The sequence below is a fragment of the Sesamum indicum genome, linkage group LG7 (assembly GCF_026168435.1).
Source record: "Sesamum indicum cultivar Baizhima isolate 11 linkage group LG7, ASM2616843v1, whole genome shotgun sequence".
NCBI lineage: Eukaryota > Viridiplantae > Streptophyta > Magnoliopsida > Lamiales > Pedaliaceae > Sesamum > Sesamum indicum.
Genome location: NC_142663.1, coordinates 15,262,466 through 15,280,527, shown reverse-complemented (window position 1 = coordinate 15,280,527; position 18,062 = coordinate 15,262,466). Strand labels below are relative to the sequence as shown.

Genomic DNA, 18,062 nt, shown 5'->3' with positions numbered 1-18,062 from the left:
ATAAATATCCATTTACCCAATATCTGGATACGGTTTGGTTTTAATTGTCAAACTATTCATAATAAATAATTTGTTGGGATAATTACACTCTTTTTTCCTGATATTTGGTATAGTTATACGTAGATCTTATGTGATTTGAAAAATTATATCTAGTATTCTTGAAGTTTGCTTTTGTCTAACAAATACGTTTCTTCATTAGTTTAAATTCACCAAATTTATTGATATTAACAACAACAAAAAATTAAATAAAAGAAATTTATATTTATTTTCTATTGATTATTTCTGATTTATTGCAGGTTAAATAAAATTTTTTATTATCAAATTGTCTTTATACATCTTAACAAGTTAATGCATGTAAGGAGATATATTTTAATCGTTATAATGGTACTTTAGTCATAAAAAAATTATTTGACTTGTAATAAATTAATCGATGGTAACTATTAATTTTTTTTAATATTAACAAATTTAGAGAATTTTGACTAACGGAAGATCTTATCAGATGGAAGTAAACCTCAAAAGTATTAGATGTAATTTTTTAAACTATATATAATTTACATGTAATTAGCCCAAATATAAAAAATGGAGTGTAATTATTCCTAACTTGTTTGTTTTATATAGTCGCCTTCATATTACCGACCATGATACTAAAAGTGCCTTACAATCACCTTCAGCCAATTTAAGATATAATTGGTCTTTTCTGCGTGTTTATTTATTTATTTTATTAATTTTCTTTTCTTTTTCTTTTTTTTAAAAATCATGCTTCCGCTTTTTTAAAGTTGTAAGATTTAACAATCGGTGGGCCTGTAAACGATTGGACGGATCTGAAATCATGCCCACAAATTTCATAATGTGCGCGTTAATTTATTTTAATAACAATTATTATTTGTTAATTATAAATATATTATGTTGATATCATATCAATAATTAATAATATAATTATAATCATTATCCAGATATCCACACTTTTTGCATAATTATACAAACCACTCTTTAACAGTTAAAAGAATAATAATAATAATTTGTGTAATGATGTTAATATTTTTGAGTGTGCAATTCTTCACAAAAATATAAAATAAAAAAGATGATTTATATAAATAACATTGTCCAAAATGATACAGATAGTTTATGAATTCACTGGAATTCTTCTAAAATGGATACACAGGAGTGAGGAAAAATACCATATTATATAGGGTCTAGAAACCATCCTAAATTCAAACTCAATATATCTAAATTGAGTCAAACCAAAACCTAATTTACAGTTGGAGAAGTCTTAAGTCCCAAGTTTTGAAAAACGAGTTTCCAACTTTCAACCTACTGAGTAGACAGACTATTCTATTACAGCTTCAGGTTGCAATGATTTTAGCAAAGCCCTCACATAGACTTAAGCTCTTCAAGAAGATGAACATGCCATTTCCTGAGAGCTACCTCAACAAGTAGGTATAAGAACAACCGCCGATGGATATTAAACCACGTTAGCGGTTGAACCTATCTTATGCACAACGTAACTTGTATTTTACACTCGATGCACACACTCAAAGACAAGTCTGTGCATCCTACGCAGACGGTGACTACTGTGTGGCCCACGCAACTTGACCTGTGTGCCTGAACTATGAAACCGACACTTTGACTGTAAATCTTGGCACATAGTTAGAAACTCACACTTTCTCATCACAGCCTTAGTTTTAGAAACCACAGAACGCTTCAATAGTGCTGATCAGGTGTCAGATTGATAATTATATGCCACGATTGTAATACATGCTAAGAATTAGGCTGTTAAGCTCCGAATATGAATCCAGTAGTTCAAGAGCAACAGTAAGGAGAGGTGGTCTAAGAATGTACAATTGGAGATAAATATGTAGATGTGAAGATTCAGTACTCAAGCATCGTCTGCATCACTTCCTCCAACATGCGCTCCGTGGCTGACCCAATAATGGCTTCCGTCCGGCCCAGAAATCTTAAACCTGTTAAATAGAGAGACGTCACAACTCAGAATCCTATAACCCTCTTGAGACTAATTTCTTATATTTTGAAAATTAGACGTGGACATACCGCTCGAGAACAGATTTGCCTTCCTTGTACTTTTGACTCTTTTCATGAGCGGTTTCCTGGAGATAATAACAAGATGATTACAAACAACTAAGACCACATAATAGGTACAATGTTTTTCCATCTGATGGATCTTACATATTTCCATCCGACAATTGAACCACATCGGACGCAGAAGATATCAGAGACTATGTGCGATCCAGTCATCATCAGCCTCTCTTCCTTTTCCCCAAGAGTTACATTTACACTGGAGAAGAAAAGAAAAATCTAATGGAATTTAAGATGGATTCTAATGCATTAGTCATTTACCCTTGGTTTCCTTTGGAGTGTCTTTGCAGATAATAGCAAATGCAAAGCTTTTGAATGTGGTTAGCAGCATGTACTTTTGGAGTTTCAGAAGGTGTTTACGAGTGATGATTAAGGTTATTAAGACCGTAAAAATAAGACATACAGAAAATTAGCTCCCCACAAACATAAACTCCATAACACAGAACAGGGCTAGACATTGCCGTGATATGTTGCATATGGAAAAGTATCCATTTCTGCAGTCATCATAGAACATCAAAAAGTTAAGACACACACTACAAGTTTAAGCTGGCCATCAAGAAAGCTCTCTCTCTGAAGATTATAGACAGGACAGAGAGAAAGAGAGTGGGCTTCTGCAATAGTCCAGTAAAGTTGACATTAAAGTACTGTCTTGAGATCATAGTCGAATAAGCTACCAGCCCAAGCAGCAAACTCAAAACACATATTTTAAATAGTATAATATGACCCTCATACAGTCTTCTTCTGTTGTAGTCTACTTCATTGAAGGCTTCAACCTAGTCCAGAAAATCAAGTAGTTTCTCTCAGAAATATCAAAAACATGTATTTTCCTTGTCCTCCTCACATTTGGTTCATTCACTTGCCCAACATAATCTTCTGAAACCAAATAAATAAAGAACCATGAAAAATCAAATATCTTTCAGTTCACATGCTGCCTTAACACCCTGCAAAGTTTGTCCATTTGCTATATCCACTTTAGAACAGGAAAGGGAGATCTTCACCAACTTATTTACACTAATACATGAATCTCATGCGTTGAAATGGTTCGCGAAACATATATCAGCTGCCAAAGGATAAGGAAAACTTACACCTTATTGAAGAGATAAGCCTTCCCATGCCTGGAGTGGAAAGACTGAAGCAAAGAACAAGAAGGAAAGGAAAGGAAAAGTCAAACAATGTGTGTCTGACCAAGAAGCCTAAGTAAAAGTAATACATTTCAAACTCAACCCCAAACATACCAAATCACATAATTTTAAATATAGAAAATCTAATCATGACTCAGCGTAAGTTAAACTAATTGGACTTTCCAATTTGCAGTACATTTATTTTTCTTTCCAGGAATAGGCTCTCCATAGAATACTACAAGCTTTTCCTGTTTCACTAACTGGCTAATATATTCTCCCCAGACATCTATGACAGAGCATGATAAAAGAACAATATGCATCAAACTAGATATATCTGCTAACCTAAGATCATTAATGTTGGGATTGCAACTAGGGGAAACCTGAGTTTGAAACCAGGATCTCACCCACGAAGTTTATACCATTCAACCAAATGGTTGGTGGCGTAATAGAGTTTTCATTGTTCCAAGAACACAGTGCCTAAAATTGGAACCAATGTTCAAACTGATTCTTCAACTTAACATCCAGAATAACTGTAGATTTTCTCTACAGCATATGTTATTAAAACAAAGTTTCTTCTTGCAGAAATACCAGCAATCAAATTAAATTAGTTATTTAGAACTCTATGTTGATACAATTCAATTTGCAAGAATTACATTATTATATTCCTCTGTTTTTAGACATAAGATCTTAGTGCAACATATTCCCCCAAAATCTCCTCAAACATTAATCATAAAACACACCATGATCCTCAATGGAAAAGACAACCAACAACCAAAAACAGATCATTATCGTGACTAAAACTACCAGAATTCACAGTGACAACTCCAAGATTGCACATCAAGTCAACAGAACAAGACCAAGAAACAAAACCTGATTATTACCGTGTAAACCCACCAAACATTTGCACAGTAACAACTCCAAGATTGTACATAAAATGAAAAAACAAGAAACAAGAACTGATCATCCCTATAGTTAGGAATACCAAAATTCTCAGTGACAGCTCCAAGATTGTATTCAAGTCAAACAACAATGAAAAAAAGATTGATGTTCAGCTCCAAACCCAAGATTACACATAAACTCACGAACAAGAAGCAAAGATCAATCCTTCCATAAATTGAAAGGAGTGATGTTAAACCTTGGAGACGATTTCTTCAGCAAGAGCAAGATGAGTTCCACAGTGCCTGCAACTGTAGATCTTCCCTTCTAGAGTCACCTCAAACACTCTCCCCATCTCCCCCTCTCTCTGAAATCCTCAACTCTTTTTCCTCCACCCCAGAAGATAAAAAAGGGAAGGAAAAAAGAAAAAGAAACAATTCAGCAAGAAACTGAACAAGAAAATACAAACACAAAAACCCACCTCACATTCAAGTGATTCCAAGAAGAATTTCAAAAGGGAAAATGGATTGAACGTCAAGAAACGGATAAAAGGAAATCCAAGATTAGACGGCTAGAACACAAAAATAAAATAATAATAATAATAATAATTATGTATAGAAAAGAGAGGAATTGTTGAAGAAAATGGTGTACCTTGAAGCGAAAGCGCAAGAATTGTGTGTTGGAGAAATGAAGGCACGACAAGTAAATGCACGTATATTAATGGATCTTAGCACCTTCTCATATCATATGCTTACCCGTCGTCATACACTTTTTTTCTAAGTGGACCTCCACAGTTACGTGTATGTGTATGTCTATGTCTATGTCTATGTTATCGCCATTCACATTTGTGTTATGTATTTATATTATACCATTCCATTTCTTGAATTCCAATAAAGAAGAAGATGAGATATTCAGTGATCAAATCGCTGCTTTATTATGAATTTCTTCCTCTAGTAGCGGTTGAGCATTATTACTTGCACAATGAGTTCCTATGATGAAGTGTATATATATATTCATTGATATATTTTTTTTTTACTTCATCGATTCATTGTAGAGATATACATATATACATTGATTCTTGAGTTGCCTTATTAAAAGATTCTATACGTGATGGAAGAGATAAAATGAACAAACAACAAAATAGATTTTTCATTAGAGATGAGAAAATTTTCAAATATGTTGATCATTTTTTAAAAGGATCAATCGCACCCGACCCACTTGACTCGATGGCACGATTATCAAACATATATACCCAACACATTTAATGACTATTTAAACGACGTGTGGATTGTATTAATTAACATAAACGTAAATTGAGTCACTTCATAAGGTATGACTTTTATTACTATCATATCCCAATTCCCACTTTGCGACTTTTATAACCTTGAGCTCAATATGTGGCATTAGAGGGTCTTAAATGGGAGTCCACCCCCAACAAACCTAATATTTTCTATATAGGTCAATATTATTTATCTAGATCGAGATAATCAATACTTCATAGGTAGGTAAGAGCAATTCCACCCACCTATAAAAACAACCATATCAAAGATATATATATATATATATATATATATATATTGAATAATTATATTGAAAATAATGAAGCATTATCCTCTTCACAAGTGAAGCCTGCAAGATTCTTTGTGCTCACTTTTAATTTTTAAAGGGCATTGCACATCAACTTAGGGGAAAGTTATAGGAAAAAGGTACCTACATTTAATTATCATTATTTACCATTTTCTATGGCATTGGCCACATGCATCAATCATATTTCCTATCAAAGGAATAAGTTGAATTATGATGATTGTCCGAAAGTAAAACAAACAAAAAAAAATTATATTTACCACGTACACTACATATGAACATTTTAATTTTAAAGAGTGTGAAAATTGGAAGGAGAAAATTATAAATTTCATTTATTTAAATTGTAGTAATCTAGAGTTAAAAGACTGTATTGTAACATTCAATCAGTTATCTCGCGAATATCAAATTTTCTTATTAGGAGTAAAGCATCAACTAAATAGTTTTGTATTTGTATTTTAATATAATATTTCATCATTCTCGAATTTTTTTTAGTTATTTTGTAAGAGTTGTGAGTGAAATTCTCCAAGCATGTATTTTTAACTCTATAATAATTATACAGAAGATAATGATTTGCTGTCATTAGCACGTGAAATCAGAAAAAAAAAAAAAATTCCTTCAAAAAAAAATATTCTTTTCTGAAAAAAGCAAGTAGGTTGTATATTACAATAAATGCGAGAAGGGCAAAATGGACTATTAATACTTGACTCATTGATTTTCAAAGAGAAGAGCAATGAAGGGTTTTTTTCCTCTCATTTCTCCACAAGTATGGTGGCTAAATCAAAGTTTCTCATAATTAGAGGGGTTAATTTGAAATTTCAAACATTTTTGAGGCACCACCTCATAGTGATGGATTACACAAAATGCAGCCCAATAAATTTGCTGGGCCAGTGAAGGGGTAAGATGGACCACTCATTAAAGCCTGTCCACACTCTTTAAGTTAGGCCCATGTGCCCTTTTATCTCTCTTTGTTTGTTTCCCGTTCCAATTTAGGTAAATTCTCCAAATATGTGCCTACAAATTCTATGGTGATTGAGCTCTTTCCAGAGTTATGGCCTTGTTGTGCTTTTACCAATTTGCCCCCTCAAAAAGATAAATGAAAAAATAAAAGAAGAAGAGGCAAGTCAAAGCCAATTGAAGTATTTGCATGTACCTTCACTTCATGGGATTTTCCTTAGAATATTTAGACTTTCATTACCATGGAATGGAGGTATCAAGTTGTAAATTTTCAATGTTGAAGACTGATTTGTAAAAAATACATTAGTATTTTAATACTTAATAACAATTTCAGTAAAAATCGAGGCCAAGATATTTGAAAACTAGTATAAGAAGGGAGGAAGGGGTATTCAAAGTTTATAGTGGTCAAAGAGTGCTCTACAATAATCAATCTCTCAATTTTACGTTTGCATTCTATTAATTGTATAATATGAGTCATGTTTTATATAAATAAAAGCAACTTCACGCTAGCTCAACTTAAGGTCGATTCTAGGTAGTACCTGCCCACATACCTCCTTTTTCCTACCGAGCGAGGACATATTCATCAAGTCGATTTTTTATCTTACTGGACTGGGCATATATTTCAGCTCATCTTTAATTGGATTTTTTAGACATCTTTTCCCTTATATTAGGTTTCTAGGGGTGAATAGCAATTTACCCCCCGTGATATTGAAAATGAGCACACTACCCTCTTATGAAAAAAATATAGCAATTTACCTCCTTATACATGGAGGTAAATTGCTTCATTTTAAAAATCATAGGGGGTAAATGTTGTATTTTTAAAAATACAAGGAGGTAAATCACTATTTATTTTTTTATAAGGGGGTAATTTGCTGATTTGCAATATCATAAGGGAGTTGCTTGCATTTTTCCCAAGTTTCTAGTTACAATAGGATTCTCCAATTTGTTATGAGTCGTTTAGATTTAATTGTCTCTTTTTAGTTTTACTTGAATTTTGGTCCTTTCATTTGTAGCTCGTATATCTAAATTGTCAGTTATTTATCAATTAACATCTCTCCTCAATTGTAACAAGTACATAACAATTTTTATTAACTAGTTTCTCTATCCTTTTTTGTTTTTTTGAAAAAATGAACATATTATTTTTTATTATTTAATATTTTGTGACTTATTATGAATTATGAGATCACATAATTTGGAAATAAATATATACACGTAGAGTGTTTGGCAGCCGCTGGCAAGAAGCCAATAACCAGCGCGGAATAATGCTGACAAATTCTCATAAAAATCCACTTCAAACAATTACTCGGCCACACGAAAGAATTGATCTCTTTCACAAACACTCAAACAGTCGCACACATTTAGAAAGAGTGAGAGATGGCTTATCATCTCTCTTCACATGGACCCTCTGCTCTTTCAAGATTCTCTGTGCAACATTCTAAGCCTTCCTCAAAGCGATGTAAGTGTCTGCTCTTTGCTCGCTCTTGTGTTTTTGCTGTTATAGCTTGTTAGAAAAGGATGAATTTTCAATCTTTATGCGAACCCATGTGGATTCTTAGTCAATTTGTTCGAAATAACTGGTATGTGTAACTCTGCAAGAAAAGGGCCTTCATAGATTGAAGATAAGATATGGTCGGCCATGGCTCTTTCTTGAATTTATGTATTCTTGCTTGGTCCATAGTTTTATGCAGATGCTAGTTTATGGGCTTTTGATTCAATGTTTAGTTAAGTGTTGCAAATTCAGCAGTAGAAAGTGTATCTGCAAGAAGCAAAATAAAAATGTTACACGAATTTTCCGTTTCTATCTGATAATTGATTGTATGACTATAAAAGGAAATGGAAAAGAAGCAGCTTGGCATTTTCTTTTGCATATTGTGATGTAATGGCTGCATGATGTAGCTGGATAGCTCTGTTTAATTATGCTAAAAGTGAGTTAATTTTGCTTTGTTTTGCTCATATTGTAGCAGTCAATTTGCAGAAAGTTGGATTTCGTGCAAGATCCAGTTTGGAGGATGAGACCTGCTCTCCTCGTAGTTCTGATCACTCGTTAGAACTCATCAAGGCTGAGGTTCATTGATCTTTTACGCCCTTTCCAGTTACTAACTTACAGTGCTTGTTAGTGCCATTATGACCTGATATTTTCTTTGCTAGTATCTTGGCATTTTCCCCCTAAGAAAAATTTCTTGGTTCTCCAGTTGTATGCACCATAAAATTGGAGATAAAACTAAACTGGATAGTATTGAACTTTGATTTGATTTTTCCTTTGAATACCATCTTGAGCATATTTGAGCTGAGGCAGCGGACGAAATACAAGCTAACCTTGAAGTGGACTCTTTTGCTGACATATGCTCTATGTAATAGTCGAGCTGTATTGATCGAGAACTTCTTTATGATCTGTTCCTTATGCTAATTCAGAGGTTTCTTCTCAATTGAGTTGGTCGTATTCAAAATGTCTATCTAGTTGCATATTATGGTCCTGTTCTACTTATCTTGGTGAGAATTTGAAAAATAGTGCTAGTATGGTGTTCGTTTTGACAGTTTAGAGCAAGTAGACTTTGCCAATCATGAATTTTAGTAGACCGTCAAGTAGGTTTAGGTGTCTAGTAAAACGTTTTCTTAGGCTCTTGATAACTATATCTACCGAAGATTGGGAAAAGTTTTCTCTTTGAAGCAAATAAAACTCTGTTTCACTTAGACTTTTGAGAAAGGTATTTCCCACTAATGCCATATTTCTCTAATTCTTCATTTTCTGACGGAAAGAAAGCCATACAAAGGCATGGAGTGAAGAAAACAAGTCTGCTATTTTATTGGAGAAATGGGAACTTTTATTATGATGTTCCAACCGTGGTAAATACCAGTGATATTCTCTTAGACCTTCTGTATTTCTGATGTAGTAGAGCTTTATTCCACTTAGCTATTCATTACTGTGCACAAGGTCAGAGCTTATGCTGGGAATGCTCATATTATTGAAAACCGAAAATGAAAACATAAGAGCTTATTGGTTGAGTTTCTGACTTCGAGGAAAATGTAGTCAGTAGTCTAATGTGAAAATATGCACTCAATTGTATATTATGTGTAATTTAGATCATTAAGAAGGGATAATAGCAGTTATCTTTTTGCCTAGCTAATTTGTGTGTGACCTGTATTATCTCGGTTGTTAGTGTAAGTCCTTGTCATTATTGATAGAAAATTCATTTTTGGCTAGCAAAAAAATGTATCATCATTTCAAGTGACTATTCTTGTTCTGTAACAGGCATCTCATACTGCACCCTCCCGTCGTCAGTGTCTGACTTGTTTATGTTCAACTGTGGCTTTGATAGTAGCACCAGGAATTTCTGATTCAGATTCTAAGGCAATTGCTTCGGATAGCAAAGAAAAAGCGGTCTGTCGCAATTGCGGGGGCAGTGGTGCTATTATCTGTAAGTTCATATACAGATTTTCATGTTTGGCCATCATTGTTTTGTTGGAAAAACAACAAACAGATATTCTGATTCCTAACAACGAACCACTGTATGTGAAGTAATTAATATTTTGTCAGCACAGCCCTTCTGCTTTACTCATCCCAAAAACTCTCAAAATTCAAATAGCAGTCCACAATTCTTATGATTAATCCATTATGGTTTTTTTCCAGTCCCATTCAATTCTAAGATTTGCACAAATTGCTGAGATATGAGGAACGAAAATAGAAAGCACTTTATAATTCTCAATGTGATTAGTACGGCACACTTTTGCTCTGACCTCATCTGGTCCATGAGACGTTCATTTGCTCTTTATTTAGGTGATATGTGTGGTGGTACAGGAAAATGGAAAGCTCTCAACAGAAAACGGGCAAAAGACGTCTATGAGTTTACAGAATGTCCAAACTGTTATGGTAATTAACTAGTTTACATTTCATCATATCCTAAACATCCATTAGGATAAATGTTGATGCATTTGCTGTGGATTTTCATTCGATGGATGGTTTTTTAAAGAAGGAGATTCTTGTTTTCCTGTATAATAATCCTATTTATTAGGCTGGAAAAAGAGAAAAGCCTTGTTGATTACGGTAACAACATTTTGAAGAAAATTATCCTCATTCCCTTTCCTCCTCCTTTTGATGCAACCCTTTTGTAGGATTTGTTTATTGAATGTTTTTGGCTGGTGCAGGTCGAGGGAAATTAGTCTGTCCTGTATGTTTAGGGACAGGTTTACCAAACAATAAAGGCCTTCTCAGAAGACCGGACGCACGAAAATTGCTTGACAAGATGTATAATGGCCGGTTATTACCAAGCTCCTAGGTAAAATCTCCATCTATTGTCTTTCTATCATACCTCATTTTCTTCAGCCATCCATCAGAATTGAAATCTTACTATGTTCATCACGTTTGCATGGACAACCTAGAAAGCATGCTTTGTTGGGACAAATTCTAGCTTTTGCTACTACTTATATCTTTTCAACTTCAACGCCTTATATATACTTATTTCTTTCTTCTCAAAGAAATTGCGCTAGATATTGTTTCCAATATAGTAGTGCAACGACGTAGAAAGAGATGGGAGAAAAGAACAGGAAACTGCCGGGAAGCATAGGCATGCATGTGTGAAGGAAAAGATCCAGTTTCCTCAAACTTTTTGATGTAGATTTGTATGAAAATTGGCTCCAAAATTTTGTGAAGAATCCTCGACTCAAATGGGTTGATAGGTATCCAGGGAAGAATTGATGTGGTGTTGTATTAGTAGATTCTGGCTTTTGAAGCAGGCCGTGTCTGAGGATTATCCTGTAAGGCATGGTGAGTGAGTGATACAGCATCCTTGTCCAAACCTCCACTTAAAGAGAGGCTGATACTTGGTGTTCATATTATATCATCTCACCCCTCTATTTCGTACCATGGATCCTTTATTGCAATTAGTATTACATTACATTTCATACTATGTTATTTACTTACATACTTGTATATATACTCGTCTCGGGTATATAAATTCAGGACATCTGCATATTTAAAAGAATTATTACATTGCGTGTGTATGTTATTATTAAGGAAAACTTAATATATATATATGATGTGCAACATAATATTTTTATGCTTTTAATTTTTTATTCATTTTTTTTAACTATACATCAATCATCACAGCATATTATATATGTATATATTATATAATAAATTCAGGCAGCCTACAAATATGATATCCATCAACGGGTTCATACTACAAACTGGATAAACACACACAGACACGCCGACCGACAAGGGGATTGGTCTGAGCTGGCAATTAACTAATTACACGTGTCCACAAATCAACACTTCCTCCGCCCTACATAACCTTGCTTCTTTCCGTAATTAAATTTATTTTTGTTTTTTAACACACACAAAAAAAAAAGGAAAACAAAGAAGAAAGAGAAATATGAAGAATGGAAAAGCGTACAACGGGGAGGAGCACGGGAAGTTGTACTCTCCGGAGTTTGCTGCTGGTGTTCATATAAGCACAACGGAGCAGCAGGAGAAAGGCAAAGACGAGGAGCCAAGCGGGAAGGGACAAGGGGAGTTGTACTCTCCGGAAACCGCTATTCCCCTTCCCAAAAACCACCAACTCAAAAAGGGGAAAGAAGTCAGAATGGGAGAAGAAAAAGCAGAAACAAAAGAGAAACAGAGCGCCGCTGCTGCTGATGAGTGTATGGGTGGTATGCCGCCCAATCCCAAACCTTCATCCAAACTCTAGTTTAATTATTATTATTATCACTAGTGTTACTGTAGGTGGACGACTAGCCAGCCAGTTTCTTGTAAAATTTCATTTCCACCATGTAATAAGACCATCAACTTCTCTCCACGTATTTGATTGTCAATACATACAAGTGTTTCTCCCTACATCAACAGTTACAGGCCTGCTCGTCTTAGCAGATAGGGAAGGTTGATATCTCCCAACCTTCAAAATACAATCTGCTGAATGGGTCAACTTGATATCAATCACTGATTTCCCTGCTTCTCAATGCAGATTCAACAAGTTTTACCTTCCTGCTGTTCTCGCTGTTTATCAGTGACAGTTTTTCAAGTGAAGATTTTAGTTGAGATATTTCATCTTCTTGAATCCTCTTGTTCCCTTTTCTCACTGTTTGTCTGTTTGGGGAATCAGCCTGCTGTGGAGAATGCATGTGTCTTCTCAACCTGCCATGTAGAGCCTCAATGGAGGAGTGCAACGCATCCAACTCCAACCCAGTGAAATTATCTGCATACGCATTTCAACAAATATAAGCACAATTCTAGTCACAAAGTGATGTGCAAGATTGGTTCTTCATTCGTGATGTAAAAATGAAAAAAAGCAGGCAAGACGTGGAACTTGAAGTTTCTACATCAGTATATACATCCCTGAGCAGGAACAGTTTGATGTGAGGGACCACATTAGCCTCAAAGAACAATTACCAACTTCCAACAATCTGAATTCAGTAAAACAATTACCAAGTTCCAACTTGAAATCTCTCTCAGCTTTTGAAAGTGGCTTCTTGTGTGATCCAGGCAGGCTCCTCAAGTTTTGCAACCGTTCTTCCAGGGAACTATGAACCTTAACAGCTCGGTCTATGCGGTCCTCTATCTTTTCCTTCTTTCTTTCAACTTCCAAAAGCTTCTGCTCCATTTCTCGTAGCCGGGAATGCTGGTTGTCAATTATTTTCTTCAGTTGAGGTGCGTGATGCTGGAGTTCAAAGTACACCTAGAAACAACAGAACAAAATCATCTTTAATTCGTGAAAACATAGTAACATGATCAAACGAATAGGATATTTACATGTCCGTGCGCATGTATGTGAACACCAAAATCTACTATTATGCTGGATGATTCCATAGTGTCCAAAACTTTTCATCAACCCCCATTCTTAAGCAAACATACTTTGGAAGAACATCACGTAACCAACCCAAATAACTGTTTTCCACAACAACAATAAAAGAGAACTATAGGATACGACATTTTCTCAAAGCTTAAATTTTAGATAATTGTAAACACAACTTATCACGTAACAAGATCGTACCTTGTGTGCATACTCCACATAATTTTCATGAAATAGCTTGAAATACTGATGAAGCATTGACCTCCCTTCAATAGAATCAGCAGTGACAGAGCGTAAACTTGGTGCAGAAGGGGGCAATAGAACTGCCTTAGGCCCACTAAGGAGTTCTTTGCTGATTATTGTCTGTGTATCAGTCTCTTTTAGCTCGTCTACAGTACCAGCTTCTGTCACCTTCTCAACAGCATCAGTAAGCAACACGTTCCAAGTGTCCATCTGTAGCACTATACAGTCATTAGAAGAGGTAAGTCCCACAATCCATGAACTTCCAAATGAATCTGACAAGGCCAAGAAACCATGAAGAGGTGATGGTGAGGATGAGTCGCCTGGGCATGTACTAAGAACAGAAAGAACTGATGGAGTTCTCATTGACTCTTCCTTGCTACTTGTCTGGTTAGTGAAAGGGAGAAAATGCAAGACAATTGAATCTATCCCTCCAGCATGAACACAAAATATTCTTTCAGGAACAAGAGGATCAGTCATCATCGCAATCAGAGAATTACATTTATCGGGCAAAGCCAAATCCACGATGGCCAACCTCAGCAGAGGAGGTGGATGGCCCAACCAAGCAGTAAGATGAGGAGGCTGATCAAGCTTCAAAACAGAGCGATCACTTGGAGCACTCTCACAAATCATAGCAGCACCAAGTATCTGATCAGATGAATCAACACAAAGACGGGGTGCAATACCCATCTTCCAAACTGGCTGAATTTCATCAGCTAAAGCATCCAGTTTCAATTGCCCACCACTCCAAGCAGTCACAAGAACTGAATCTTTGCCAACTAAATTGTAGAGACAACTGACTGCACGCCCTTCGCATATTCCTTTTTGAATTTCAGAATCTTCTGTCACATTATGGCATACTTTGCGCAGAGGTCCCTGAAATTAATACTGGTGATACTTTGTTTGCGTTTCAATAAGAAAAGGAGGAGATAGAAGAGACGAATTTTGGGTGGAGTCTGGGGACAAGATGCATAATAGAAAAGGAAGCAAATTAAATAACAAGCACTTAAAGCAGTAACTATACTAAATATCATCAACTTAGGAGAAGCTAAACAATTCACACAACAAATAAATCCAGAGATCTTATTGATAGGCACATTGAGATTAAGTCTAGTAACATTAGAACTAAGACATGTGGCAGTCAGTAAAGCAAACAGGAAAAGGGGACCAAATCTATGCAAACAGATCTCAGGAGGAACAAAAACAGGGGAAGTGGAAAATACCTGCAATGCCACTGATGCATCCAATAAAACAAAAGGCTGAGCTTTAACTGCATACGATTGTGCACCATCTCCAGCTTGACGAACTAATTCTGGAAATGTTGCCTCCAGCCAAGAGATTGCCATATTAGAATTATTAACAGCTTTTGAATTGGAAGATTTTAGCCCGAATGTCTGAGCATCATTATACATTTCCAGAACTGATTCCCACTTATACACACTGTTAAAAGAAAAGCTCGAAATCAGAACTCAGACGCATTGGACACCTGATACTATTGCTAACACGGGTAGGTCAAGAGACTGTATATTCTTAAGATACAGTCCGGTACATTAAGAAGGCTGATTAACCAGATGGGAGTGTTAAGTTAGCTTCTAGTTTACATGCCAGGATTACCATCAAACGAAGTGTACAATCTACAAGTTAAAATATTGACTTATGCAGACAGTAAACACCTCAAAAGGTAAAAGTCTTCATAAAGTACTTTTGTCAAGCAGGGTGACCATAACCAAAAACTTTGAGATTTTCCCAAAAGGATAATCAAAATAGCATCATGGTTAACTACCTTCCAAAAGGAACAACAGGGCAGATTATGTAACTGGATCCATCACTAAACAAGATGAAAACCTGAAAAGTGAGCAGCACCATCAGTCTTTTCCTCTCAATTGGACATATTAAATACCACATAAAAAAATTAACCTATGCAAGAATAGCAAAATAAAAGTACTCTCTTACACTGAATTTATCCCACAAATGATCCCCCCCAAAAGAGAAATCAACTGGACATATTGCTGCAGCATTACTGGAATTGCCAGGTTCTACAGGTTGCAAATAATATTCCTGTTCTGGCTGCCCAATGTCCACAGACAAATCAAATATTCTGCAAACAGATCACCAGCACCATTGAATAAATTGCAATTGGTGCATACATTAAAAGCCACCACAAAAACAATTCAGACATTTCAGAAAGAAATGTGAAATGGTTTTCTTAGCATGTAAGAAGCTGAGGTGTTCATTGAGATTTAGTGCACGTATCAGCATGAAGATTATTTCACCAACCAAAACAGTTAAAACAGACTCTATAGACAGATTGCCTTTCTTAGAGAAGGGTGTGCATGCGAAGCAACATAAGCTTTACTTAATTCGCCGGCTACCAAGCATAAACTAATGACACTATTATTGTAGCAACCCCCATTATTGGAATAAGCTATACTAAAAAATAATCAAGAGCAGAAACAAAGTTCCACAGAACTGGGAATATTATAATTCTCATATTTAAGAATATGTGACCCAATATGCAGATTTACTCAACAAACATCATACACTAGTGCTTCCAATTAAATGATGAAGAATGATACCATACCTGAAAACAGAATCAGAGGACAAGATTCCCAAGTGCGTATCACTGTAAGGGTGCCAAGAAATCTGCAGAGTGCGTATGAAATTGTTTCTGTTGAAGTAAATTTCTGAACCAACCGAAACAGTCCTGTAAAAATTTTGACATATAGCACAGCAGCTTCAGGATCTATACAATAGGCAAATCTTGTCACTTCATCTTCTATAAATATTAACTATGATGCTCTACATTCTGTTGTAGGTTCCCATGCAGAGCGACAAACATAAATAAAAGCAGTAGCAGGTAAACGTCAACCTAATATAAAGTAATTAAATGCTCTAACAGTTAGTATTCTTGATCATACTCTTCCATGGATATGAAGACAAGTCAAATGACATGCAGGCCTCAAATGACAATTCCAATGATCATACTCTATCTACAGCAGCACGGTTTTTATATTACAAATAAAGTTTCACATACCGGCAGATGATGGTATTTTCTTCAGCTGAAGAGCGTCCGTAGAGGTACATAACACGTAGGCCCTCCAACCCAGCTAGGAGCAAAGCTGATCCATTTCTGTTTATGGAAATCTTATTGACTTCAAAACTCAGTGGTGTGTCTGCTTGCATCACCTATAAGAAACAATACAAGTATAGACACAGTGCATCAGTTTCATTAACGTTACCTGTAAGTGAAAACTGAACGCCAGTAAGGGGGACTCAACCGCAGATAAGATTGCCAGCTTTTGACACAGTACAATCCAGTCAAGTAATGGAATCATTATAATCTTCAGTTAGTATTGTTGATCATCTCCATAAACAAGGCAATCCAAGTGAAGTTTTACTAGTACAGAAAATTCCTAATGTCCTATGCGAAAGGAGGTTGTAAATACTATTGAGCTAGTTTCTTAAAAATACTGTAACTACATAAACCCCTCTTAGACCCCCATCCCTTCATGCTTAGTTCAAACTTCAAAGCACAAAATGCCAATGCTTCACACAGAGAAGACACATCCTCAATTAGAAACCAAACAAAAATGAGCAAAAGAAATAAACCTTCGAGGGGAAAGCAGCGAGAATGGACGTGGGGTCGGGCTCGCCCAACCGAATTGAGATCCGGTGGAGACATTTCTTGTTCAAATCCCAGAAATAAAGCCGAGTAGCTCCATCCCAGGCCATGAGATTCGGAGGCATTCTTCCGGCAGCGGCGGGCGTGGAGGCAGCGGTAGCTGTGGCGGAGGAAAAGAGCGGGTGGTTCTGGAGTGGGAACCATTGGAGCTCAGCTTTAGGAGTTGAATTTGACGGGGAAGGTGCGGGAGATTGACGGCCGTCGGGTTCCGCCAGGTCGAGAGCAAACCTCATTTCTGATGGGAAGTGGAACGTTGAAGAAGGGTAGGATACGAAACGACGACGCCGGGAGCCAATTTGATTGCAGGGCGCTGTTCTTTTCTTCTTTCTTTCTTTTTTTTTTTAATTTCTATCCGCCCTTTTAGTCGACTGTGCAGAAAAAAATAATGAAACTCTTATCTTATAACTCTTATATTTTATAAGATATTTTAAAAGATTATAAAATATTGAATTTTATTTTGAAAAAATAAACTTCTAACATATTTAAATAAAATAAGATGTTGAATTTTATAAGATGTGAAAATATGTTATAATATGTTAGGATGTTCTGCATAATAAGGTTTTTATTAGTAAAATGACTATAATGAGCATAATACTATTAAAATTAAATAAATTATTACTTCTAGACATATTTTATTTTATTTTTTTAAAACGTTTTTTATAAATAGTATACATTAATTTAATTTTAAATAAAAATTTAATAGAAATATTTTTACAATAAAAAAAA

The 18,062-nt window shown here is 35.5% G+C and overlaps 3 protein-coding genes across 8 annotated transcripts; 1 reads left to right on the top strand and 2 right to left on the bottom strand.

The window, feature by feature from the left end:
* Positions 1–1,705: 1,705 nt before the first annotated feature.
* Positions 1,706–4,898, bottom strand: LOC105167057 (Yippee family putative zinc-binding protein). 4 transcript variants are annotated; one of them, XM_011086616.3, is made up of 6 exons: positions 4,743–4,898; positions 4,351–4,480; positions 3,180–3,223; positions 2,185–2,293; positions 2,050–2,105; positions 1,706–1,961 (listed from the first exon to the last, which is right to left on the bottom strand). In XM_011086616.3, exons 2-6 carry the CDS (start codon positions 4,444–4,446, stop codon positions 1,877–1,879), a joined length of 390 nt encoding a protein of 129 aa, XP_011084918.1. In that variant the 5' UTR covers positions 4,447–4,480; positions 4,743–4,898; the 3' UTR covers positions 1,706–1,876. The 4 variants fall into 4 exon arrangements, with proteins under 4 accessions (XP_011084918.1, XP_011084919.1, XP_088738972.1 ...); XM_011086617.3 differs by having other exon boundaries at positions 4,351–4,473; positions 4,743–4,883; XM_088882846.1 differs by having other exon boundaries at positions 4,351–4,540; positions 4,743–4,852.
* A 2,992-nt stretch (positions 4,899–7,890) lies between these two features.
* On the top strand, positions 7,891–12,424 carry EDA3 (DnaJ/Hsp40 cysteine-rich domain superfamily protein). 3 transcript variants are annotated; one of them, XM_011086613.3, is made up of 6 exons: positions 7,891–8,085; positions 8,594–8,694; positions 9,880–10,045; positions 10,405–10,497; positions 10,773–10,903; positions 11,103–12,424. In XM_011086613.3, exons 1-5 carry the CDS (start codon positions 8,004–8,006, stop codon positions 10,901–10,903), a joined length of 573 nt encoding a protein of 190 aa, XP_011084915.1. In that variant the 5' UTR covers positions 7,891–8,003; the 3' UTR covers positions 11,103–12,424. The 3 variants fall into 3 exon arrangements, with proteins under 3 accessions (XP_011084915.1, XP_011084913.1, XP_011084916.1); XM_011086611.3 differs by having other exon boundaries at positions 7,893–8,085; positions 8,591–8,694; XM_011086614.3 differs by having other exon boundaries at positions 7,905–8,085; positions 8,605–8,694.
* On the bottom strand, positions 12,372–17,709 carry MOS7 (nuclear pore complex protein-like protein). The gene is made up of 9 exons (XM_020695276.2): positions 17,264–17,709; positions 16,689–16,840; positions 16,236–16,358; positions 15,608–15,752; positions 15,438–15,499; positions 14,878–15,094; positions 13,616–14,530; positions 13,051–13,300; positions 12,372–12,820 (listed from the first exon to the last, which is right to left on the bottom strand). The coding sequence occupies exons 1-9, from the start codon at positions 17,567–17,569 to the stop codon at positions 12,558–12,560; spliced, it is 2,433 nt and encodes an 810-aa protein (XP_020550935.2). The 5' UTR covers positions 17,570–17,709; the 3' UTR covers positions 12,372–12,557.
* Positions 17,710–18,062: the final 353 nt, after the last annotated feature.